Source organism: Panulirus ornatus, chromosome 11 (assembly GCF_036320965.1).
Source record: "Panulirus ornatus isolate Po-2019 chromosome 11, ASM3632096v1, whole genome shotgun sequence".
In the NCBI taxonomy this organism is placed as follows: Eukaryota; Metazoa; Arthropoda; class Malacostraca; order Decapoda; family Palinuridae; genus Panulirus; species Panulirus ornatus.
Window position 1 is genome coordinate 11,255,153 of NC_092234.1, and position 22,785 is coordinate 11,277,937.

The window sequence follows — 22,785 nt, forward strand, 5'->3', positions numbered from 1 at the left end:
ACAAGCTGAAATGACGTTAAGGGTGAACCTGTAACTACATACAATATGAAGATTCATATATTGAATGAATTGCATAAAGAATAAATGAAAACTTTCAAGTGATGAAAGTGGTATATATTTCTAAGATAGTTAATTCAGAGAAATCTACAGAGCAAGATAAAAGCATAACAATACCTTTTCTGATGGAAAGACAGGAGATACAGTTTTGGATAAATTATTCATCTGCATTCCATTAGAATCTTGAGTCTGAAAATATACATGAATATAATCAATGTGTTTATCAATATGTGACGAGTTCATTATATTCAACTGCTATTGTTGTTAGTCAGAAGTAAGAATATTTGCCCAAATGGACAAACTGAAAGGCAAAGAAAAGTTACCACAAAGGAACCTAAAAAGATCATGAAAGGAAATTGGGCTAACCAGCTGGTAGAGACGATGTCATCTTAAAACAAGTTGTTTCAGGATGACTCTTTGATAAGCTTTGTATGGATTTGATACAACTTCAGTCAAGTGGATTTTGCTCTCAGAAACAAACATTACTAAAAAAAGTAATCATAATCTAATTTACCAAAACATTTCAGAAATACAAGGTTAAGCCTTAAATACTACTAAAGCATTTGAAAAGAAAGCCAAAGTCTTAAAAAAAATTCCTACACACTTACAAAAAATGTTCATCAGTAGTGGACATTATCCCTTCACAGAAAAATTCCAATCAAAACAGTGTGCAAAACTAATACAAATTTTTGGTTAAAAACATACAAAAATACCTTGGAAAGATGAATCAACAGTAATGTATCCTTATGCATAATATGCAAAACCAATGCAATATCTCCTACGGTAAAAATCTATTCTGTCTATCAATACTAAAGATTTAATAAACAATACAGTAAAAAGGATACAGCTGAGTTTCAGCACTGATTGGTATATGATTATGCTACATGTGACACTGTCTTTCATCTGAAAAAAATTTTACAGGCTACTTTTATAACAAAACAAAATTTATTCTCTATACACAAAAACATGGATGCAGATGTGTCATTGAGTCATAACTAGCAAAACATAATGCACTTTTTTCAGTGGTGAAACTTTCCATCTACAATTCTTTTCTCTTGTGACTTAATTACCAAATAACACCATATACCCTGCTAATATTATCAAGAGAAGACTTAGTTGGTGAACTAAACTTACAACTCTAATGACTGCCTCATCTACAAAACTTTAAATAGATTTCTGGGAGTGAGTACTTGCAAAATTAGAAAAACCAGGCAACTTCCCAACTGAAAGTGAATATGAATTAGGGAAATGACACAATTATCCTTTCCAGGGTTCGTACACTTATGCAAATAAATTTCATTCATTTTTCCCATACTTTATCAAGCCAACTTAGACCATTTTTTGGAGCAATTTTGTGAAGGATTAACTTAATCATACAGAGTATAAGCATCACGAACTCTAAATATATGTAACCTTACAATCACAGTATGTATCATGTTTAGAATACAAGCAACTACTTAAATATGTGCCTCAGAGGGAAACGCTAATAAAATTCCAGTGTATTTTCTAGAATACTAGGATTTGAAGCAGCAACTTTTAAGCCATTCTCTTTCCTTTTCAGAAAAGAATTTCTATTTAAACTAAATCTGTCTACCGAGATTTTTGCAAACTTGTACGAACCCTGCCTTTAAACTATCTTCAAGTTGTCCCAATAAATGATACCATATCTGTTCAACTAAGACACTATAATAACAAAAACAGAACTCAAACCTTAAAATGGTTCATTGCCTTTTTAACTTCTGCAGCCCTAGCAATTTCCAGGGCTCGTTTCAAACTCTTACGAGCATATCGTCTTGTTGAACTCTCACGCTGCTGAAGCATAAGCAAATCTTTCATATATGTGATCCACAATATGTAACAGCATATCAGTTGAAGGTGCTTTTGTTTTACATTATAACACACAGTATTTGAAGTAAACCACACAGTAGTCTGTAGGGCCAGGCCATAGATGGTAATCTTTAGTTTTGGTACATTATAAATGATAACTAGAGATCAGGGGTGCAAAAATTGATGATTGTTCATTCTATTTCTGATTCTCCCGTGCTAAAGCAGGAAAAGCAATCATGAAAAAGAAACTTTTTTTAATATTCTAATATTCATTCTCAATGCAAAACCAAAATCAAACATACAAAATATGAGAAGTTTTAGTAACCTTAAATTGTTATAAATGTCAAATGTTGATGCATGGTTGTTATTTTTGTGCATCAACGAGTTAATGGTTCCCAACCTTCTTAACATACTCCCAAGCGACTTGCATCAGCTAACCACATCTGCTCTTATCAAATAAAGGACCATGCTATTGTTCACATTTCCATACCCCTCTCTCAGTACTCACAAATATGTAACATAGATATCTATGAGCTCAACTAAACTGGTGAACCATAAACCTCCAACCCCAACTCCATCCAGCTGCATCTTACAACTGCTTCTCTACTCTATTCTATTTTGATAGGTCTAGATAATATTTTGTAACCAGCTTGTTCATCCAATGAAACCCCATACTCTACAACCAACACAACCTACTGTGTGGATGCTCCTGACCTAACCAGACCTTTAATTACTCTCCCCTACCCAAAAGCAGTGGACATCTACCTAAGTACAGTACAGGGACCTCTCAATTTATGCAAGTTACATTCTTGAAAATGGTCATGAAAACTAAAAACATGTACATCAAAAAATGTGAGAAATGGTAATTAGGAGGAATTGTTTTCAATAAGATAGCATCAAATATTACATCAGTGATAAATAATAGTATATACATACCAGGAAATATAAAATACTATAATATGCATACTGTATAAGTAATTCTAATAAAAACAAAAAATAAACTTTGAATCCCCGTGCAGTGTTCTCTTCAGGGGAAGAGTACCATCTCGAAGGTATTCTCTCCCAAAATAAACCAGTGTTGTCTGTATTAAAAATCTGCTTAGAATGATAACTGTCTCCCTCAATAACAGTCTTGAGGGATTATGAGAAACTTCTGGCAGTAATGTGGCAACGCCACACTAATGCACTGCCAGCCCAATGACGAATACATTATTCCATACTTAATCCCACATAAATACAAAAGGTGTAAATAGACCATGCACATTATTCTAAAAGTGGTGTAAATCAAGTAAACATAAACAAGATATAAATGTATATACTGTCCAAGTAAATGTCAAGAAAAAATGAGAGGAGTACTGCAGCAACATTATCCAATGTTGCTACAAATGACCTACATACTCTCTAACAGTGACCTGATGTGGTCATGAAATGAGTCAGACAATTCTAGACATCCGGTCCACTGTTATTATCTCATTAAATATGCGATAAGTCATTTTGTGTGACCTCACACAATTGCCAGGTACCTGATGCAACTAGACAGTTTTGACCTTAGCTGCATAAGGTCTACCATTATCCTGGGGCCCATTGTTATGTATCTGGCAGCCATGACTAGTTCACTTACCTCTTAAACACCTACACTGCAAACATCTGTGTACATCAAGCCACCAAGGTACAACTGCATCTGGAAACATCTGCTAAGTGACCCCAAGGTTTACCTTTCCTAAATGGGGCCTGTGGGAGATCTCCATCACAAGCAGCAGCTCCCAGGTGAACCAGACACCTTTTGCTGCCAACAAGGGCACCACAGGACATCATCAATGCTAATTTGTACCACATTTCCTACAGGATCTAATGAATGCCTGTCTCTTGTGCAAAACCCAAGCAATCACTGTATATTCTCTGGACTGAAGAACCTAAACTGCCTCCCATCTGCCATGCTGGAAGCAAAGCTATGGGACCTTGGTAATTACTCTTCCCTACGGCTGCACAACTTCAGGACCATGACAACCCACTTCATCTGTAGCTGCATCAAGAGGCCCTAGACTTCTACAGGACTCCTGCCATGCCTGCTCCACCACTATCATTCCAGCAATGTCTGCCTACATCAACTCACCCTACTTCATGGAATTTACCATGATCTGGCACTATTTGTATCAGTATATCCCTGTGCTTAATCAGTAGGGCTATAATGTTACTTCTGTTTCAATACCCCTCTCTCAGTCTACACTAGCACAAGATATTTAATACAATCAAGAATCATTACAGTGAAAAGATAAAAGGTAGTGAAAACCCTAATGGTGTGGGAAAGGAGTAGACCACTGTAGCTGAGTTTCTCAAGAAAGAGATTGACTGTTGTCAATTGCTTAGTCAGAATATCTAACATCTTTCTGGCTCTATCTGAGGTGCGTAGGGACTTTATATAGAGTGCCTTTACATAAAGGAAACTGGAACCAAGGTGAGTACTTGAATACAGTGCCTTTACATAAAGGAAACTGGAACCAAGGTGAGTACTTGAATTACCGAGGTTTAAGTCTGTTGAGAATAACTGGTAAGGTGTACAGAAAAGCAATGATAAAGAGGGCAATTACATGTACAGAAAATCAACATGGGGAAGAGCAGTTTGGCTTCAGGAGAGGTAGAGGATGCATGGATCAGGTGTTTGCTCTGAAGAATATACATGAGAAATACTTGAGAAAGGGGAGTGCACCGCATGTAGCATCTGTGGATCTAGAGAAGGTACATGAGTGGGTTGATGGGCCTTGTGGAAGGTGCTACAAATGCACTAGGTAAGTGGAAAGTTACTAAACACAGTGAGTATTTTTACCATGAAAGCAAGGCATGTTTGTGAGTTGAAAGGGTGAGTGGTTACCAGTGAAGGTGGGGTCAGTCTTTCTTCACTCACCCTTTCCATATGTTTGAATCATTTCAGCACATCATGTAACCACCCTGGTCAGCTCTCTCAATCAGACTGCACTTATTACTACACCTCAAACTTATGCTGTATATTCTAACATGATCAACCAACCTAACACCACATGTCCTCAGGCACTTCATTTCCAATGCATCCACCCTCTTCCATTCTTTTGCATTCAAAGCCCATGAATAACATTCAAACACAATCAGGACTACTATACCTTCAAGCACACCCTGACAGGCATTATCCACATACTCCTCAATGCAATAAAATTTATTCTCCATGGTCCAGCCCCTGCCATGTCCACACCAGGGAACCCAGAGCACTCTACTTTCTCTTCAACCACCTAATTTAGGCACATACTCATACCATCCTGTCTTGCCCCCTTCTACACGTAAATACCATACTTTTGCTCACATTAACTCTTAACTTTTTCCTTTCACACACTCCCAAATCAGACACCAACCTCTGAACTTCCCTTTCAAGTTAAATATCAGAGCCATTTGATCTCTGAACACCACTCTACTCCCAACATTCTGTAGAACTGCCCCTCATTCTAAAACCCTTGCATTTAACTCCCTCACCATCTCACCCTTTCAATGAACAGATTAAACAGCCATGGTGATATATACCCATGACACAGGCCCACATTCACCTGGATCCAAGCACTCTCCTTCCCTCCCACTCATTCATACACTTTGCCTTACCCACACAAAGCCATATATAACATATGGGGAGAGTGTATAGGTCAAAATTATCTTGCACACCAACAGAAGGTGTTCAAAATTCATAATTGGCAGTTACAACTTGCCTGTGTACAATGGCACTATGCATGCATTCCACCAATCCTCCAGCACTTCACCATGATCCATACATACAGTGAATATCCTTACCAACCAATCAACAACACTGTCACTCCCCTTTTTAATAAATTCTTCTGCAACACCATCCAAACCCGCTGCCTTGCTGGATTTCACAAGGCTTTCACCACCTTTTCTCTCTTAACCAAACCATTCTCCCTGACCCTCTCACTTCGCACACCACCCTGACCAAAACACTCTATATCTGCCACTCTATATAAAACACATTTAACAAACCTTCAAAATACTCACTCCATCTCCTTCTCACTTCATCGCTACCTGTTATTACTTCCCCACTTGCCCCCTTCACCGACGTTCCCATTTGTCCTCTTGTCTTATGAATGTTATCTACCTTCTTTCCTTCCAAAACATCTTTTTATTCTCCCTAAAGTTAAATGATACTCTCTCACCTCAACTCTCATTTGCAGTGGAGGGTGGATGTGTTGGAAATCAAATGTTTGAGGATAATATGAGGTGTGAGGTGGATTGATCAAGTAAGTAAAAGTAATGAAAAGGCAAGAGAGATGTATGGTTGACATAGTAGAAGAGGGTGTGCTAAAATGGTTTGAACATACAGAGAGAATGAATGAGGAAAGGTTGACAAAAAGGATATAAGTATCAGAAGTGGAGGGAACAAGGAAAATGGGAAGATCAAATTGGCGATGGAGGGATGGAATGAAAAGTTTTTGAGTCATTGCAGCCTGAACATGTAGAAGGGAGAAAGGCATACATGGGATACAGTAAATTGGAATGATGTGGTTTACTGGGGTTAACCTGCAGTCTATGGATTGAACCTGAGCATGTGAAGCATCTGGGGTAATCCATGAAAAGGAATGAAAGGCCTGGTTGTGGATAGGAAGCCATGGTTTCAGTGTATTACACATGACAGCTAGAGAAAGGATGTGAGCAGATTTCACCTTTCATTATATGTTCCGAGTGCTACCTCGCTAATGCGGGAAACAGCGATCAAGTGTGAAAAAAGTATATTCCACTCAGTCCACCTTATAAACCTTTAATATACCTTACTTTTGCTGTCATCATTTTTTCTTTTAGCAAACTCTTTATCATGCTCGTCATAAGCACCATACACTTCCATAATTTTCTTTTACATTTCAAGATCTCCCCAGGCACTTTTTCATTCAATGAAATTAAGTATAAGCAGAAATACTATGCATGCCTACCTTCAGAGCTTTTCTTAATGAATGTTGTGACACTTGTGCTGGTGAATGTGGCACCTGAAAAATATATAACCATTAAAAAAAATCTTTCAACAGGCATTTCCTGGTGGTAGGTAGAAAAAATTAGGCAGTAGCATTTGGTAGTAGTAGTCAGTAGGAACACCAAGTAGTAGCCTCAGCAAACACTGTGCTAGACTTGCCCTCTGCCAGAGGCCTGTTAAGGGAGAGGCACTAAAGGTTAAGAAGAGACACTGAAGTTCACTAGTTATGTAGACTATTCCCTAAAGGCTAAGAAGCGACAACGGAGTTCACTAATTATGGAGACTATTGCCATGGCCATCCCTTGAGGGAGTTCCAGAAGGAAACAGGCATCAGAGATATAGATAGATAGAGAGATAGGGAGAACCTACATGGATAAAAGACTTGCTCCTATTGACAAAATTAACAAATCTGTCCAGACACTTACAACAACCCTTGTACAAAACAACCCAAGGAAAGGTCAAATTCAAATTTTCATGTAATCAACACTGTCAATGATTCCTTGTACTGAATGATTGTTGCTAGTGGTGCAAAGTTATTCCTCTGCTGAGTTCATCATTCAATAACCTGACTTACAACCATCAACAAAGAGAGAGAACCTACCGACCCCTAATTACCTAAAGAAAAATTCTGCCACAAAGAAGGGCATGTACAGAACATACACAATGAATATTTGTCAACCTGTAACTATTTTTGGCCATATGTCTCATCTTCCTTTAAAAAGTTGCAGGTATTTCGTCGGGCAAATCATTTGTGTTCATCTTCCTTGCTGGGCTCTCAATTATTTTCTTTGGTGTCCTTTAATACATACTAATACATTATTAAACAGAACAAATGCATTATTGAAAAGTTGTCCATGTGTCCAAGTGGTAGAGGATGTGTGGATCAGGTGTTTGCTTTGAAGAATGTATGTGAGAAATACTTAGAACAGCTAATGGATTTGCATGTAGCATTTATGGATCTGGAGAAGGCATATGACAGAGTTGATAGAGATGCTCTGTGGAAGGTGTTAAGAATATATGGTGTGGGAGGCAAGTTGTTAGAAACAGTGAAAAGTTTTTATCGAGGATGTAAGGCATGTGTACGTATAGGAAGAGAGGAAAGTGATTGGTTCTCAGTGAATGTAGGTTTGCGACAGGGGTGTGTGATGTCTCCATGGTTGTTTAATTTGTTTATGGATGGGGTTGTTAGGGAGGTGAATGCAAGAGTCTTGGAAAGAGGTGTAAGTTGTGGATGAGAGAGCTTGGGAAGTGAGTCAGTTGTTGTTCGCTGATGATACAGCACTGGTGGCTGATTCATGTGAGAAACTGCAGAAGCTGGTGACTGAGTTTGGTAAAGTGTGTGAAAGAAGAAAGTTGAGAGTAAATGTGAATAAGAGCAAGGTTATTAGGTACAGTAGGGTTAAGGGTCAAGTCAATTGGGAGGTAAGTTTGAATGGAGAAAAACTGGAGGAAGTGAAGTGTTTTAGATATCTGGGAGTGGATTTGGCAGCAGATGGAACCATGGAAGCGGAAGTGAATCATAGGGTGGGGGAGGGAGCGAAAATTCTGGGAGCCTTGAAGAATGTGTGAAAGTCGAGAACATTATCTCGGAAAGCAAAAATGGGTATGTTTAAAGGAATAGTGGTTCCAACAATGTTGTATGGTTGCGAGGCATGGGCTATGCATAGAGTTGTGCGCAGTAGGGTGGATGTGCTGGAAATGAGATGTTTGAGGAAAATATGTGGTGTGAGGTGGTTTGATTGAGTAAGTAATAATAGGGTAAGAGAGATGTGTGGTAATGAGAAGAGTGTGGTTGAGAGAGCAGAAGAGGGTGTTTTGAAATGGTTTGGTCACATGGAGAGAATGAGTGAGGAAAGACTGACCAAGAGGATATATGTGCCAGAGGCGGAGGGAATGAGGAGAAGTGGGAGACCAAATTGGAGGTGGAAAGATGGAGTGAAAAAGATTTTGAGTGATCGGGGCCTGAACATGCAGGGGGGTGAAAGGCGTGCAAGGAATAGAGTGAATTGGAATGATGTGGCATACCGGGGTCGACGTGCTGTCAATGGATTGAACCAGGGCATGTGAAGCGTCTGGGGTAAACCATGGAAAGTTCTGTGGGGCCTGGATGTGGAAAGGGAGCTGTGGTTTCAGTGCATTACTACATGACAGCTAGAGACTGAGTGTGAACGAATGGGGCCTTTGTTGTCTTTTCCTAGCGCTACCTCGCACACATGAGGGGGAAGGGGGTCGTTACTTCATGTGTGGCGAGGTGGCGATGGGAATGAATAAAGGCAGACAGTATGAATTACGTACATGTGTATATATGTATATGTCTGTGTGTGTATATATATGTATACGTTGAGATGTATAGGTATGTATATTTGCATGTGTGGACGTGTATGTATATACACGTGTATGTGGGTGGGTTGGGCCATTCTTTCGTCTGTTTCCTTGCGCTGCCTCACTAACGTGGGAGACAGCGACCAAGCAAAATAAACAAAATAAATATTTATCTATTCTATCTATCTATATTTCTGACACCTACATCCACCTGCAACTCTCTCAAAGGGGTGGCCATAATAAATTCTCTGTAACTAATGAACTCCAGTGCTGCTTCTTAGCCTTTTAGTGCCTCACCCTTAACAGGCACTGGCAAAGGGAAGCACTTGTGAAGTGTATGCAGAGGCTCCTACCTAAAGTTCCTCCTGACTACTTCTACCCAATGCTTTCTTTCTACATCATATATCTGTAACACCTTCCACAAAGAATATCATCCCTATCATTTGCTTCCTACTGAACAATAAATGCCACATAATAATCCTTTAGTTCCATACACTCATATCATATAAATGATGTATTCCCACAAAAAACACCATGGCCATAAGACATATCAAAATGCTAATAAATGCAAAAAACATCATTGGTAGGCAGTAGCTGGCAGGTAGCCAACAATCAGGGAGGTATGTTACCAATAATACCCACCTGGGTATTAGGAGGGTTCGTACAGCTGCACAGCACTCTTCTGAGACAGGTAGCTGTCTTTTTTTTCTGCCTCACCCACATGTGGACTTCTAGCATTCTACCCACAAACACCTAATCTCCCCTTGTCACACATAACACCTGGCAATATTCTGTACCTCTAGATTTTTCTGCAGTGAGCACCATGCACTAGCCCTACCTTTAGGTAAGATAGTAGGAGGAACAGAGAGAAGTAGTAGGAAGGAAAATCTTAGCAGGAGCATTAGGTAGAAACATTAGACAGAAGTAGAATGTCAGAACAATAAGCAGGAGCGTTAGGAAACAGTAGTAAGGTTGGAGCATTAGGCAGGAACTTTAGGTAGACACATCAGATAGAAGCAGTCAGTAGGAAATTTGGGTAGGAACCTGAAAACACTGCACTCAAACTGCCCCTCGTCACTGGCCTATTAAGGGTGAGGCATCAAAAGTTAAAAAGCAGCACTAAAGTTCACTAGATATGATGACTTTTGCCGTGGCCATTCCATTGAGGGAGTTCCAAGAGGGAACAGGCATCAGAGATACGGAGAGATAGGTAGTTAGAAAACTATTCCCAAACTCGCATATCTGTGCTGGCTCTTCCACCATCCCCAAATCAGCCTGAGTAGAATCAAGAGCCTTCCAACTCAATTCTCCAAGAATCATCTCTCTCCAACAACCCCTTATGTCTTGATGTGCTGTCCTTTTCCTCTTTTGCAGGTATCATTTCAGCCATTACTACAAAGGTTCTGACCTGTAACAAACATCTGGCTACTGCTAAAGAGACCAGCCATGCAAGGATTGGCCATTGAGAAGCCTTCTTTTCCTGAAAAGTAAAGACATGGAATTCTCATCCATCTTTCATCTCTCCCTCTTCCTATTAAATTTCTAGCTGCAAAAGTCAGGTCTGTAAATACCTGAAGACCTCTACTATTTCATTTCTTTTATTTTTTCCAACACTGTATCTCCTTTTCATCCAAAACAATCATGACTGGGCCATGTTTTGTTCATGCCATCCTAATCACTACAAAATTTTGGTTATTCTTTATCCCATTCTCTCCCTGTATCTCCTCACATAAATTTCTTTTCCAAGATCAGTCGATTTCACCACTGCCTTCCCAACCATATACTTCCCGTTTTCTGAAAACCTCTACAAACTTTCACCCTCACCTCCACCAAGAAGTTATGAGACATCCCACCAGATGCTCTTCTCAGCATAGTTAAATTCAGGGGTCTCTCTAGCATGACAATCAGTTAGCACAGAATCCAATAATGCCCACTCACCTACATAAACCTACATACTTCTAAGTAGATCTTATAATCAAAAAGAAATCAATATCTTGCACATCCATTACAACATACCATCATTCATTGATCCCATACCTACTGCACTTACTAAGAAAAGCTCACATTTGTTGATGCCAAAGATGGCTGTAAAACTTAAAGTAATACACTATCATGGAAAGGCGAATTATGGAACAAAATACTGACAAAGTTCTTCAGCTTCAATCTAAACAATCTAAAAGATACAACACAGTGAGGACACTTACAACAAACCTCCAAGCTTATTTACCTCACAATCTTCAGATGTTAGCTCTTCCACCTCATTAAAGGCTTCTCTAATATGATTCTGATGTGCAGTTACTGCGCTGCATACTGTGTGGCCTGGTCCAGAGCTGCAATGGTAAACAAAACAGTTAAACTCAGGAGGAAGTACATCATGTATTTGAAAGGGAGAATGAGGAAGGAAAACAGTCCTGTATGTGGATGATAGAAATAGTGCTACCTCAAGCAATCTCTTACAATGGATACAGCTTGGAGCAGGAATGTGTGTACACATACTTTCTGCTGTAAGTGTAATGCAGTTCATTAAAAGACAATGATCAGAAAAGAACATGGTCTATGGAACTTTATAAAATATAGGGATGACAAAAAATCTATTAAATGAATTTATCAAGAAAGGGGGTGACTATTGCTGACTGTTTAGTTAGAGGTTTTCAATGTGTGTGGAGCATGCTGAGCTACCTGAGGATTGGCAGAAAGCCTGAATAGCACTAATGTATAATGACAAGGGGGACAAAGGTGAATGTTCAAATCACTTTGGTAAAAGTTTGTTGAGAGTAACATTAAAGTCATATGAAAGCATGACAATTGTTAAGGCAGTGGCATGCACAAAGCATAAGACTGGAAAAGACTAATGCTGAATTAGGATTGAAAGAGGATGTGTGGATCAGGAGTTTGCTTTGAAGAATATCTGGGAAATACTGAAACAGAAGGATTTGCATGTGGCAATTAAGGATCTGGAGAAAGCAAACTACAGGGTTGATAAGACACTTTGTGGAAGGTGCTATATGTGTTGTGGGATGAAAGCTATTAGAAAGTGTGAGGAGTTTTTATCAAGGGAGTAAGGCATGTGTAGCAAGTAAGCTGAGGAAGGCGAGTAGTTCCAAGTGAAGGTGGGTGTGCAACGGAGGTGTGTGATGTCACCATAGCTGTTCAATTTTACAGATGGAGTGAGTTAGGTGAATGCAAGGGTCTTGGAAAGAGGAGCATGCATGGAGTCTCATGGAGTGAGAGTCACTTGTTTCCTGATGACACAGCGCTTGTAGCATGTTTGAGTGAGAAACTGCACATGATGCCCGAGTTTGGAAAACTGTTAAATGAAAATGTTAAGAGTAAATATGAATAAAACCAAGGTTATTAAGTTTAGCAGTGTAAAAGGACAGGTGGGAGTGTGGGGTTTGAATGGAGACAACTTGAAGGAAGTGGAGTGTTGCAGATATGTGATAGTGGACATGGCAGTAAATGGAACCATAAGATCTGAAGCGAGCCATAAGGTGAGTGAAAAGTCAAAGGTCTTAGGTGCACTGAGGAAAGTGTGGAAAGAGGTTATTGTCTTTAATGGCAAAGATGGGTATGTTTGATGGTATACTAGTCCTACTGGTGGTATGTGGATGTGAGGCATGGGCCTTGGACAAAAATTTTAAAAACACGGTGAATGTGCTGGAAATAAATTGTTTCAAGACACCTTGTGGTGTGATAAGGGTTGATTAAATAATAAATGACAGGGTAAAAGAAATGTGTGGCAGGAGGAGGAACATGTATGACTAAGCTGAAGCAGTAATGCTGAAATGGTTTGGACACATGGAGAGGACAAGTGCAGAAAAGATGACTAAGAGGGTATACAATACATATTAGATATGAAGGGTACAAGGGAAAGAGAGAAACCAAGGGGGAGGTGGAAGAGTGGAGGTAAAGATACTTTCAAGGTTAGGGGCCTGAACATGGAGAATTGAGCAAACTGGGCCAATACAGGTGATAACATGCAGTTATACAGGTGATAACATGCAGCTGAACCAATGTATATGAAGCAGCCACGGAAAACCACAGAAAGGTTTGAGGTATGACTGTGGATATGGGGACTAGTTTTGGTCATCATACATGACAGATAGAGAGACTGTAAGCGAATGAGGTCATTTTTTTTCACCTGTCCTGGGCATTACCTCGCTAACAGGAGAAACAGAAAATGCACGAGAGAAAGTACTAATACTAATAAAACTATTAATAACAACGATGATGATGATGTGAGCAAATGAGGCCATTCTTCACCTGTTCCTGGTGCTACCTCACTAACAAAGGAAACAATGACCAAGTGTATAAAAAGAATTATAAACAAATGAATTTAAAGACAAAAATGAAATTTACCAATCGAAAGCAGTGTTTACTGGCCAAGTGTTATGTGTAGATGAGAAAAATGTGAAAACTACCAAAATGGGTACTATAAGGTTATGTAACTTCCTGTATGTTCTAGCTGAAAAAAAAAAAGCAGACACACAACATTCCTTTCCCTCCTCCACTTATCCACACTTTTTTCTTACCTAGTTCTGTATCATTAAAATGAGTAAACAAATATGGTAATTTTGAACACCTTACCAGTATTCTAACTATGAGTAAACACCAATTACTCAATCCAACACAAATAAGTAAGCAATTTCTGTCCTCCTTATTCTAGTGGAATCCCAACTTTTTACACAATTCAGAACTCTCCAATAATCCAATTTAAATGCAATCTACATATGAAAAAAGTTGCATTTCCATTATCTAATACACTCTAATTTCATGAAGAACTACCTCTAATATTTCAATTGAGAGGGTGAAGGCATGTACAGAGCATGAGAATGTGTAAGAGCAGGCTGGTTTCAGAAATGGTTAAGGATGTGTGGATCAGGTGTTTGCTTTGAGGGATGTGTGTGAGAAATACTTGGAAATGCAGATGGGTTTGTTTGTAGCATCTATGAATCTGGAGAAGGCATATAAAATATTTTAGTTGACAAAGAAGCTTTGTGGAAGGTCTTAAGAGTATATGGTGGAGGAGGTAAGTTGCTAGAAGCAGCGAAAAGCTTTTACCAAGGATGTAAGGCATGTGTATGAGTAGGAAGAGAGAGTGACTGGTTCCCAGTGAATGTCAGGGGTATGTAATGTCCCCATGGTTGTTTAATTTGTTAATGAATGGAGTGATTACGGAGGTAAATGCAAGTTTTGGAGAGAAGGGAGACTATGCAGTCTATTGGGGATGAAAGGGCCTGGGAAGTGAGTCAGTTGTTCACCAATGATACAGCTCTAGCAGCTGATTTGAGTGAGAAACTGCAGAAGTTGGTGGCTGAGTTTGGAAAAGTAAGTGTGAGAGGAGAAAGTTAGAGTAAAAGTTAATAAGAGCAAGGTTATTAAGTTCAGTAGAGTAGAGGGACAAGTAAACTGGGATGTAAGTTTGAATGGAGAAAAACTGGAAGAAGTGAAATGTTTTAGATATAAGGAGCAGTAGTTCCAACAATATCATATGGTTGCGAGGCAGGGGCTATGGAAAGGGTTGTATGGTGGAGGGCAGATGTGTTGGAAATAAAATGTTTGAGGACAATATGTGGTGTGCGGTGGTTTGATTAAGTAATGAAAGGGTAAGCGAGATGTGTGGAAATAAAAAGTGTTGGTGAGAGAGCAGAAGAGGGTGCGTTGAAATGGTTTGGGCATATGGAGAGAATGAGTGAAGAAAGGTTGACAAAGAGGATATATGTGTCAGAGGTGGAGGGAATGAGAAGTGGGAGACCAAACTGGAGGGGGAAGGATGGAGTGAAAAAGATTTTGAGTGATCAGGGCCTGAACATGCAGGAGGGTGAAAGGTGTGCAAGGAACAGAGTGAATTGGAACAATGTGGTATACTGGGGTCGACGTGCTGTCAATGGACTGAACCAGGGCGTGTGAAGCGTCTGAGTTTGGTAAAGTGTGTGAAAGAAGAAAGTTAAGAGTAAATGTGAATAAGAGCAAGGTTATTAGGTACAGTAGGGTTGAGGGTCAAGTCAATTGGGAGGTAAGTTTAAATGGAGAAAAACTGGAGGAAGTAAAGTGTTTTAGATATCTGGAAGTGGAACTGGCAGCAGATGGAACCATGGAAGCGGAAGTGAATCATAGGGTGGGGGAGGGGGCGAAAATCCTGGGAGCCTTGAAGAATGTGTGGAAGTCGAGAACATTATCTCGGAAAGCAAAAATGGCTATGTTTGAAGGAATAGTGGTTCCAACAATGTTGTATGGTTGCGAGGCATGGGCTATGGATAGAGTTATGCGCAGGAGGGTGGATGTGCTGGAAATGAGATGTTTGAGGACAATATGTGGTGTGAGGTGGTTTGATTGAGTAAGTACTGTAAGGGTAAGAGAGATGTGTGGAAATAAAAAGAGCATGGTTGAGAGAGCAGAAGAGGGTGTTCTGAAATGGTTTGGGCACATGGAGAGAATGAGTGAGGAAAGATTGACAAAGAGGATATATGTGTCAGAGGTGGAGGGAACGAGGAGAAGTGGGAGACCAAATTGGAGGTGGAAAGATGTAGTGAAAAAGATTTTGAGTGATCGGGGCCTGAACATGAAGGAGGGTGAAAAACGGGCAAGGAATAGAGTGAATTGGAATGATGTGGTATACCGGGGTCGACGTGCTGTCAATGGATTGAATCAAGGCATGTGAAGCGTCTGGGGTAAACCATGGAAAGCTGTGTAGGTATGTATATTTGCGTGTGTGGACGTGTGTATGTACATGTGTATGGGGGGGGGGGGTGGGCCATTTCTTTCGTCTGTTTCCTTGTGCTACCTCGCAAACGTGGGAGACAGCGACAAAGTAAAAAAAAAAAAAAAAAAAAAAAAAAAAAAAAAAATATGAGTAGATGGGCCATTCTTTCTCTGTCTGTTTCCTGTCACTACCTCGCTGATGTGGGAAACGGTAACCAAGTATAATATATAAATAAATATAATATTTTCTCTGTAAGGAATGTTACATTACAAAAAAGCTGCATATAGTACAACATTTTTACCAGGCTTTTTGAAAAGAAGCTTTAAACAAACATTAAAGCAGAAACTCACCTTGAAAATGGTCGTGACGAATGCTTCACCGGGCTTCTCCTGAATGTTCCCTTTTGGTGCATAGCTGAGGCCTTTGGAGTTTCACTGTCTGACTTAGGAGTACAGCATACACGTTTAAAACAAGAACGAACTGGGGTTTTTGGAGACATAACATTCTTGGTAATATGGGTTGATGGGGACACCTTATTTGGGGTTACTTTCACAGGTGGTAACTGTCTCACTTTAGATCGTGTTATCCGGCCAACCACAACATCCTCAGCATTTTGAGCAGATCTAACAGAGGTACACGATGCAGATAAATGTTTTGGTTTGACTGGGGGTTCTTCATATGAAACAGATTCAGGAAAACAATCATGTTTTTCCATGTTCTTTGAGGTAGTACTTGAATTTGGTTTAACATAGGTTGAATTTATTTCATCTTTAAGCGATTTTCTTTCTTTCTCATATTCAGAGTCTGTGGAAGTAATGTGCAAACTCATATTTTCTTGATCCACTGAATCTTTTTCTGAAACTTCTTCCACTTTCTTACGCTTTGTCCTTGTAGATCGAGCAGGTTGCTCCAAAGTTTGTTCTTCAGCCTCTCTTTTCTTTGTTCTTGTAATCCTTGGATTCTGTGATTCAGTATTAGTGATTTCTTCATTGGCTGTCCTGGTAACAGAGTTTTCTGTGTCACTCTCAACCTCTACAGTTTTTTTCTTGGTGCGTGTGGAATGAGGTTTGGGAAGTTCATCAGAAAACAATGAATCAGCTTGATTATAATTATCTGCTCCTTCTTCCATAAAAAAATGGGAATCTGACTCTTCCTTTTTACTACTACTATCTTGTTTCATAGCTCTTGTCTTTGTCCGTGTTACTCTTGAATTTGAATTTTCTGAGGGTGGTAACACATGTGTCCCTGATAATTCATTCTTAACAATTTCTGTATGTATTTCCTTCTTTTGTTTAATACGCGTAACTCTTGGCATGGGGACTGGATGTGGTGAATCAAATGCCCCTACTACTGCATCATGCGCACATTTATCATCTTCCGATGACAACAGTAATTCCCTTTGTTTTGTTCGGGTTGTGCGACCCCTCGGTATAGGCTTAGGGAGGTTTTCCAATGGCTTTGGTAAAACTTCAACGCCTTCCCCAAAACATGTATCTTCTTTGTCAGAGATAAGTGGTTTCTCATTTAATGTCTGGGGAGAATTGTCATGTAATGACAACTCTCTTTCTTTGCCTATTTCTGTTTCTGCCTTTGATATCTGAACATTCATTTCCTTCTCTTCACTTTCATCATCCTCACTGTCATCCAGCCTGAGGGCAGAATACGTGCAATCATCTACTAAAACATGAGCGTGATCTATACCATTCTCTTGCTGTAAATTAGAGACCATAACTTGTGTGATATTTTGTGAACCATCTGTTATTTGGGATGTGTCCACACAAGGCCATCTCTCTCCGCTTAATCTAACACTCAGACGAGTGATGCTGTCACTTTTCTTTTTTGGTGTATCATGTGATGAAACATGATTAATTGCTGCCTTAGGATCAAGCACTTGTTCAGCTTGTAACTTAACTATTAACGTCTTGCCATCTATTTTCTCACTTCCAGAGGGTACTTTCCTTCCTCCTACCTGTTTAAGACTGAGGAGCAAGTGCATCAGGAAAATGGTATTGTGGACATGGTTTGAATTTCAGATCTTATTAGCAAACTTAGAGATGGATAACTTATGAAACTACTGAGAATCAAACAGAAATAAAGTGCCAGGATATGAACTAAGTAGGGGAATTAAAAGCTAGTTCAAGTAAAAGAGGAGGAGAAGTGGCCCTGGCATAGGATATCAGAAGAGGGGTAAGTCATTAATTATGAAACCTTAATGGGATCTACCGCTGAAAAAGCAAAGAATGACAAGATATAGGAAAACAAGCTTAACTTAAAAGAAAATGAAAAAAAATATAGAAAAAGATGACTGCCAATCAGAGATAAGAGGAAGTTGCTGCATTAGGTTAAATATCATGCAGAAAGACAGAACAAGGGCACATCATATATATCAGAAGCAAACAAGCCTCTTTATTATTCACATTAATTTTCATGTTCAAAAAGTTTGAAAATATCCACATTGGCTTTCATATATAATATCTGCTGCTTTTGCATAACATACCTGTGGTCACCCTCAGGAGAATCACGGCAATGAACGGCACGTCGTGACCCTCGAATCTTTCTGGATGTTGTAGCTACCACCTCTGGTGTAGAGGGACGTCTTAACTTACGGTTACCATCATTCTGAAGATCCCTTTTCATCTTTTCTTGGGCTATCTGTGAGGGAAAGAAAATAAATACTTCATCAGTTCATTAAGGATAATGAAATATACACCGGCAAAGACACTAATGGGTATTAAATTACAGGAATATGGTTCTACAATTACAATCCTAGAGATGAAAATTGAACCTCACAGCCTGGATAGTTAGGAGGGATAGGATCACTGAGGCAAGCTTGTAGCAAATCACAGTCATGATAAGGCACATAAGCTAAGGCTATCACCAAAGAAAACAAAGAAAGAATGGAAAGGTGATGAGGAAGGGAAAAGAAGAGGTACAATAAAGTTACTTTCATTTTGAGCATTATGCACTACCCCTGCCTTTTGGCAAAATGGCAGGAGCAGTACATAGAAGTAGTAAATACAAACATTTAGGAAGGAGCATTAGGTAGAAGTAGTAGGTAAGAGCATTAGATAGAAGTCGTCATTAGGAACATTAGGTAGGAGCCTCTTCAAACACTACTGCCATTTGCCTGCTTGGAGTGAGGTACTAAAGGCTGAGAAGCAGCACTGGAGTTCTTTAGTTGTAGGGACTCTGTTGCCATGGCAACCACTTTGAGGGAGTTCCAATTGTAACAGGCATCATAGATAAAGATAGATAGACAGACATACAATATACAAGAGAGCCTAGAATGATAGCAGAGGGCAAAAGATATAGATGTTCACAGTGAGTGTACCTCAGTATAAAGAAAAAGGCATAAAAGGTTTCCGAAAAAATAGTAGGAGGAGTATTCTACCAAATACAGAGAGGAAAACAAATATTTTCTGAAGGAAATAATATTACATGCTGTAAGGTCAGGTATAAGAATATGATACTGAATGGAAAACAGACAGTAAAGAAAATGGTAATACAGCAAGCCTACATAGCTTTCAAAAGCTTCTTTCTCCCCTATCCCTGGGGATAGGGGAGAAAGAATACTTCCCACGCGTTCTTCATGTGTTGTAGAAGGCGACTAAAGGGGACGGGAGCGGGGGGCTAGAAACCCTCCCCTCCTTGTATTTTTAACTTTCTAAATGGGGAAACAGAAGAAGGAGTCATGCGGGGAGTGCTCATCCTCCTCGAAGGCTCAGATTGAGGTGTCTAAATGTGTGTGGATGTAACCAAGATGAGAAAAAGGAGTCATGCGGGGAGTGCTCATCCTCCTCGAAGGCTCAGATTGAGGTGTCTAAATGTGTGTGGATGTAACCAAGATGAGAAAAAAGGAGAGATAGGTAGTATGTTTGAGGAAAGGAACCTGGATGTTTTGGCTCTGAGTGAAACGAAGCTCAAGGGTAAAGGGGAAGAGTGGTTTGGAAATGTCTTGGGAGTAAAGTCAGGGGTTAGTGAGAGGACAAGAGCAAGGGAAGGAGTAGCAATACTCCTGAAACAGGAGTGGTGGGAGTATGTGATAGAGTGTAAGAAAGTAAACTCTAGATTGATATGGGTAAAACTGAAAGTTGATGGAGAGAGATGGGTGATTATTGGTGCATATGAACCTGGGCATAAGAAAGATCATGAGAGGCAAGTGTTTTGGGAGCAGCTGAATGAGTGTGTTAGTGGTTTTGATGCACAAGACCAGGTTATAGTGATGGATGATTTGAATGCAAAGGTGAGTAATGTGGCAGTTGAGGGAATAATTGGTATACATGGGGTGTTCAGTGTTGTAAATGGAAATGGTGAAGAGCTTGTAGATTTGTGCTGAAAAAGGACTGGTGATTGGGAATACCTGGTTTAAAAAGAGAGATATACATAAGTATACGTATGTATGAAGGAGAGATGGCCAGAGATCGTTATTGGATTACGTGTTAATTGACAGGCGTGCGAAAGAGAGACTTTTGGATGTTAATGTGCTGAGAGGTGCAACTGGAGGGATGTCTGATCATTATCTTGTGGAGGTAAAGGTAAAGATTTGTAGAGGTTTTCAGAAAAGAAGAGAGAATGTTGGGGTGAAGAGAGTGGTGAGAGTAAGTCAGCTTGGGAAGAAGACTTGTGTGAGGAAATACCAGGAGAGACGGAGTACAGAATGGAAAAAGGTGAGAACAAAGGAGGTAAGGGGAGTGGGGGAGGAATGGGATGTATTTAGGGAAGCAGTGATGGCTTGCACAAAAGATGCTTGTGGCATGAGAAGTGTGGGAGGTGGGCAGATTAGAAAGGGTAGTGAGTGGTGGGATGAAGTAAGATTATTAGTGAAAGAGAAGAGAGAGGCATTTGGACAATTTTTGCAGGGAAATAATGCAAATGAGTGGGAGATGTATAAAAGAAAGAGGCAGAGGTCAAGAGAAAGGTGCAGGAGGTGAAAAAGAGGGCAAATGAGAGTTGGGGTGAGAGAGTATCATTAAATTTTAGGGAGAATAAAAAGATATTTTGGAAGGAGGTAAACAAAGTGCGTAAGACAAGGGAACAAATGGGAACTTCAGTGTAGGGGGCTAATGGGGAGGTGATAACAAGTAGTGGTGATGTGAGAAGATGGAGTGAGTATTTTGAAGGTTTGTTGAGTGTGTTTGATGATAGAGTGGCAGATATAGCGTGTTTTGGTCGAGTTGGTGTGCAAAGTGAGAGGGTTAGGGAGGATGATTTGGTAAACAGAGAAGAGATAGTAAAAGCTTTGCAGAAGATGAAAGCCAGCAAGGCAGCGGGTTTGGATGGAATTGCAGTGGAATTTATTAAAAAAGGGGGTGACTGTATTGTTGACTGGTTGGTAAAGTTATATGTGGTGTGAGGTGGTTTGATCAAGCAAGTAATAATCGGGTAAGAGAGATGTGCAGTAATAAAAAGAGTGTGGTTGAGAGAGCAGAAGAGGGTGTTTTGAAATGGTTTGGGCACAAGGAGAGAATGAGTGAGGAAAGATTGACCAAGAGGATATATGTGTCAGAGGTGGAGGAACGAGAAGTGGGAGACTAAATTGGAGGTGGAAAGATGGAGTGAAAAAGATTTTGAGTGATCGGGGCCTGAACATGCAGGAGGGTGAGAGGCATGCAAGGAGTAGAGTGAATTGGAACGATGCGGTATATCGGGGTCGACGTGCTGTCAATGGATTGAACCAGGGCATGTGAAGCGTCTGGGGTAAACCATGGAAAGTTCTGTGGTGCCTGGATGTGGAAAGGGAGCTGTGGTTTCAGTGCATTATTACATGACAGCTAGAGACTGAGTTTGAACGAATGTGGCCTTTATTGTCTTTTCCTAGCGCTACCTCGCACACATGTGTGGCGGGGTGGCAATGGGAATTAATGAGGGCAGACAGTATGAATTATGTTCATTTGTATATATGAATATGTCTGTGTGTGTATATATATGTATACATTGAGATGTATAGGTATGTATATTTGCGTGTGTGGAGGTGTATGTATATACATGTGTATGTGTGTGGGTTGGGCCATTCTTTCGTCTGTTTCCTTGCGCTACCTCGCTAACGCGGAAGACAGCGACAAAGCAAAATAATAAACAAATAAATAAATGATTCGTGGTGAGGAGCCTGAGGATTCGTGGAATGCTTGCATAATGCCATTGTACAAAGGCATAGGGGACAGAGGTGAGTGCTCAAATTACAGAAGTATAAGTTTGCTGAGTATTCCTGGGAAATTATATGGAAGGGTATTGATTGAGAGGGTGAAGGCATGTACAGAGCATCAGATTGAGGAAGAGCAGTGTGGTTTCAGAAGTGGTAGAGGATGTGTGGATCAGGTGTTTGCTTTGAAGAATGTATGTGAGAAGTACTTAGAAAAGGAAATGGATTTGTATGTAGCATTTATGGATCTGGAGAAGGCATATGATAGAGTTGATAGAGATGCTCTGTGGAAGGTATTAAGAATATATGGTGTGGGAGGCAAGTTGTTAGAAGCAGTGAAAAGTTTTTATCAAGGATGTAAGGCATGGGTACGTGTAGGAAGAGAGGAAAGTGATTGGTTCTCAGTGAATGTAGGTTTGCGGCAGGGGTGTGTGATGTCTCCATGGTTGTTTAATTTGTTTATGGATGGGGTTGTTAGGGAGTTGAATGAAAGGGTTTTGGAAAGGGGCAAATATGCAGTCTGTTATGGATGAGAGAGCTTGGGAAGTGAGTCAGTTGTTGTTCGCTGATGATACAGCGCTGGTGGCTGATTCATGTGAGAAACTGCAGAAGCTGGTGACTGAGTTTGGTAAAGTGTGTGAAAGAAGAAAGTTATGAGTAAATGTGAATAAGAGCAAGGTTATTAGGTACAGTAGGGTTGAGGGTCAAGTCAATTGGGAGGTAAGTTTGAATGGAGAAAAACTG

General features: G+C 40.0%; 1 protein-coding gene across 2 annotated transcripts in view; it reads right to left on the reverse strand.

Annotated features, from left to right (window-relative positions):
* The window catches only part of LOC139751274 (uncharacterized), a 64,370-nt gene that overhangs the window by 30,245 nt on the left and 11,340 nt on the right, over window positions 1–22,785 (reverse strand). Inside the window, exons 5-10 of one of the 2 annotated variants that reach the window (XM_071666581.1) lie at window positions 18,400–18,554; window positions 16,253–17,881; window positions 11,427–11,529; window positions 6,840–6,893; window positions 1,768–1,869; window positions 175–246 (exon numbers count right to left, since the gene is read on the reverse strand). In XM_071666581.1, coding sequence (XP_071522682.1) covers window positions 175–246; window positions 1,768–1,869; window positions 6,840–6,893; window positions 11,427–11,529; window positions 16,253–17,881; window positions 18,400–18,554 — 2,115 coding nt within the window. The remainder of the gene's footprint in view (window positions 1–174; window positions 247–1,767; window positions 1,870–6,839; window positions 6,894–11,426; window positions 11,530–16,252; window positions 17,882–18,399; window positions 18,555–22,785) is intronic. The other variant, XM_071666580.1, reaches the window with a different exon arrangement.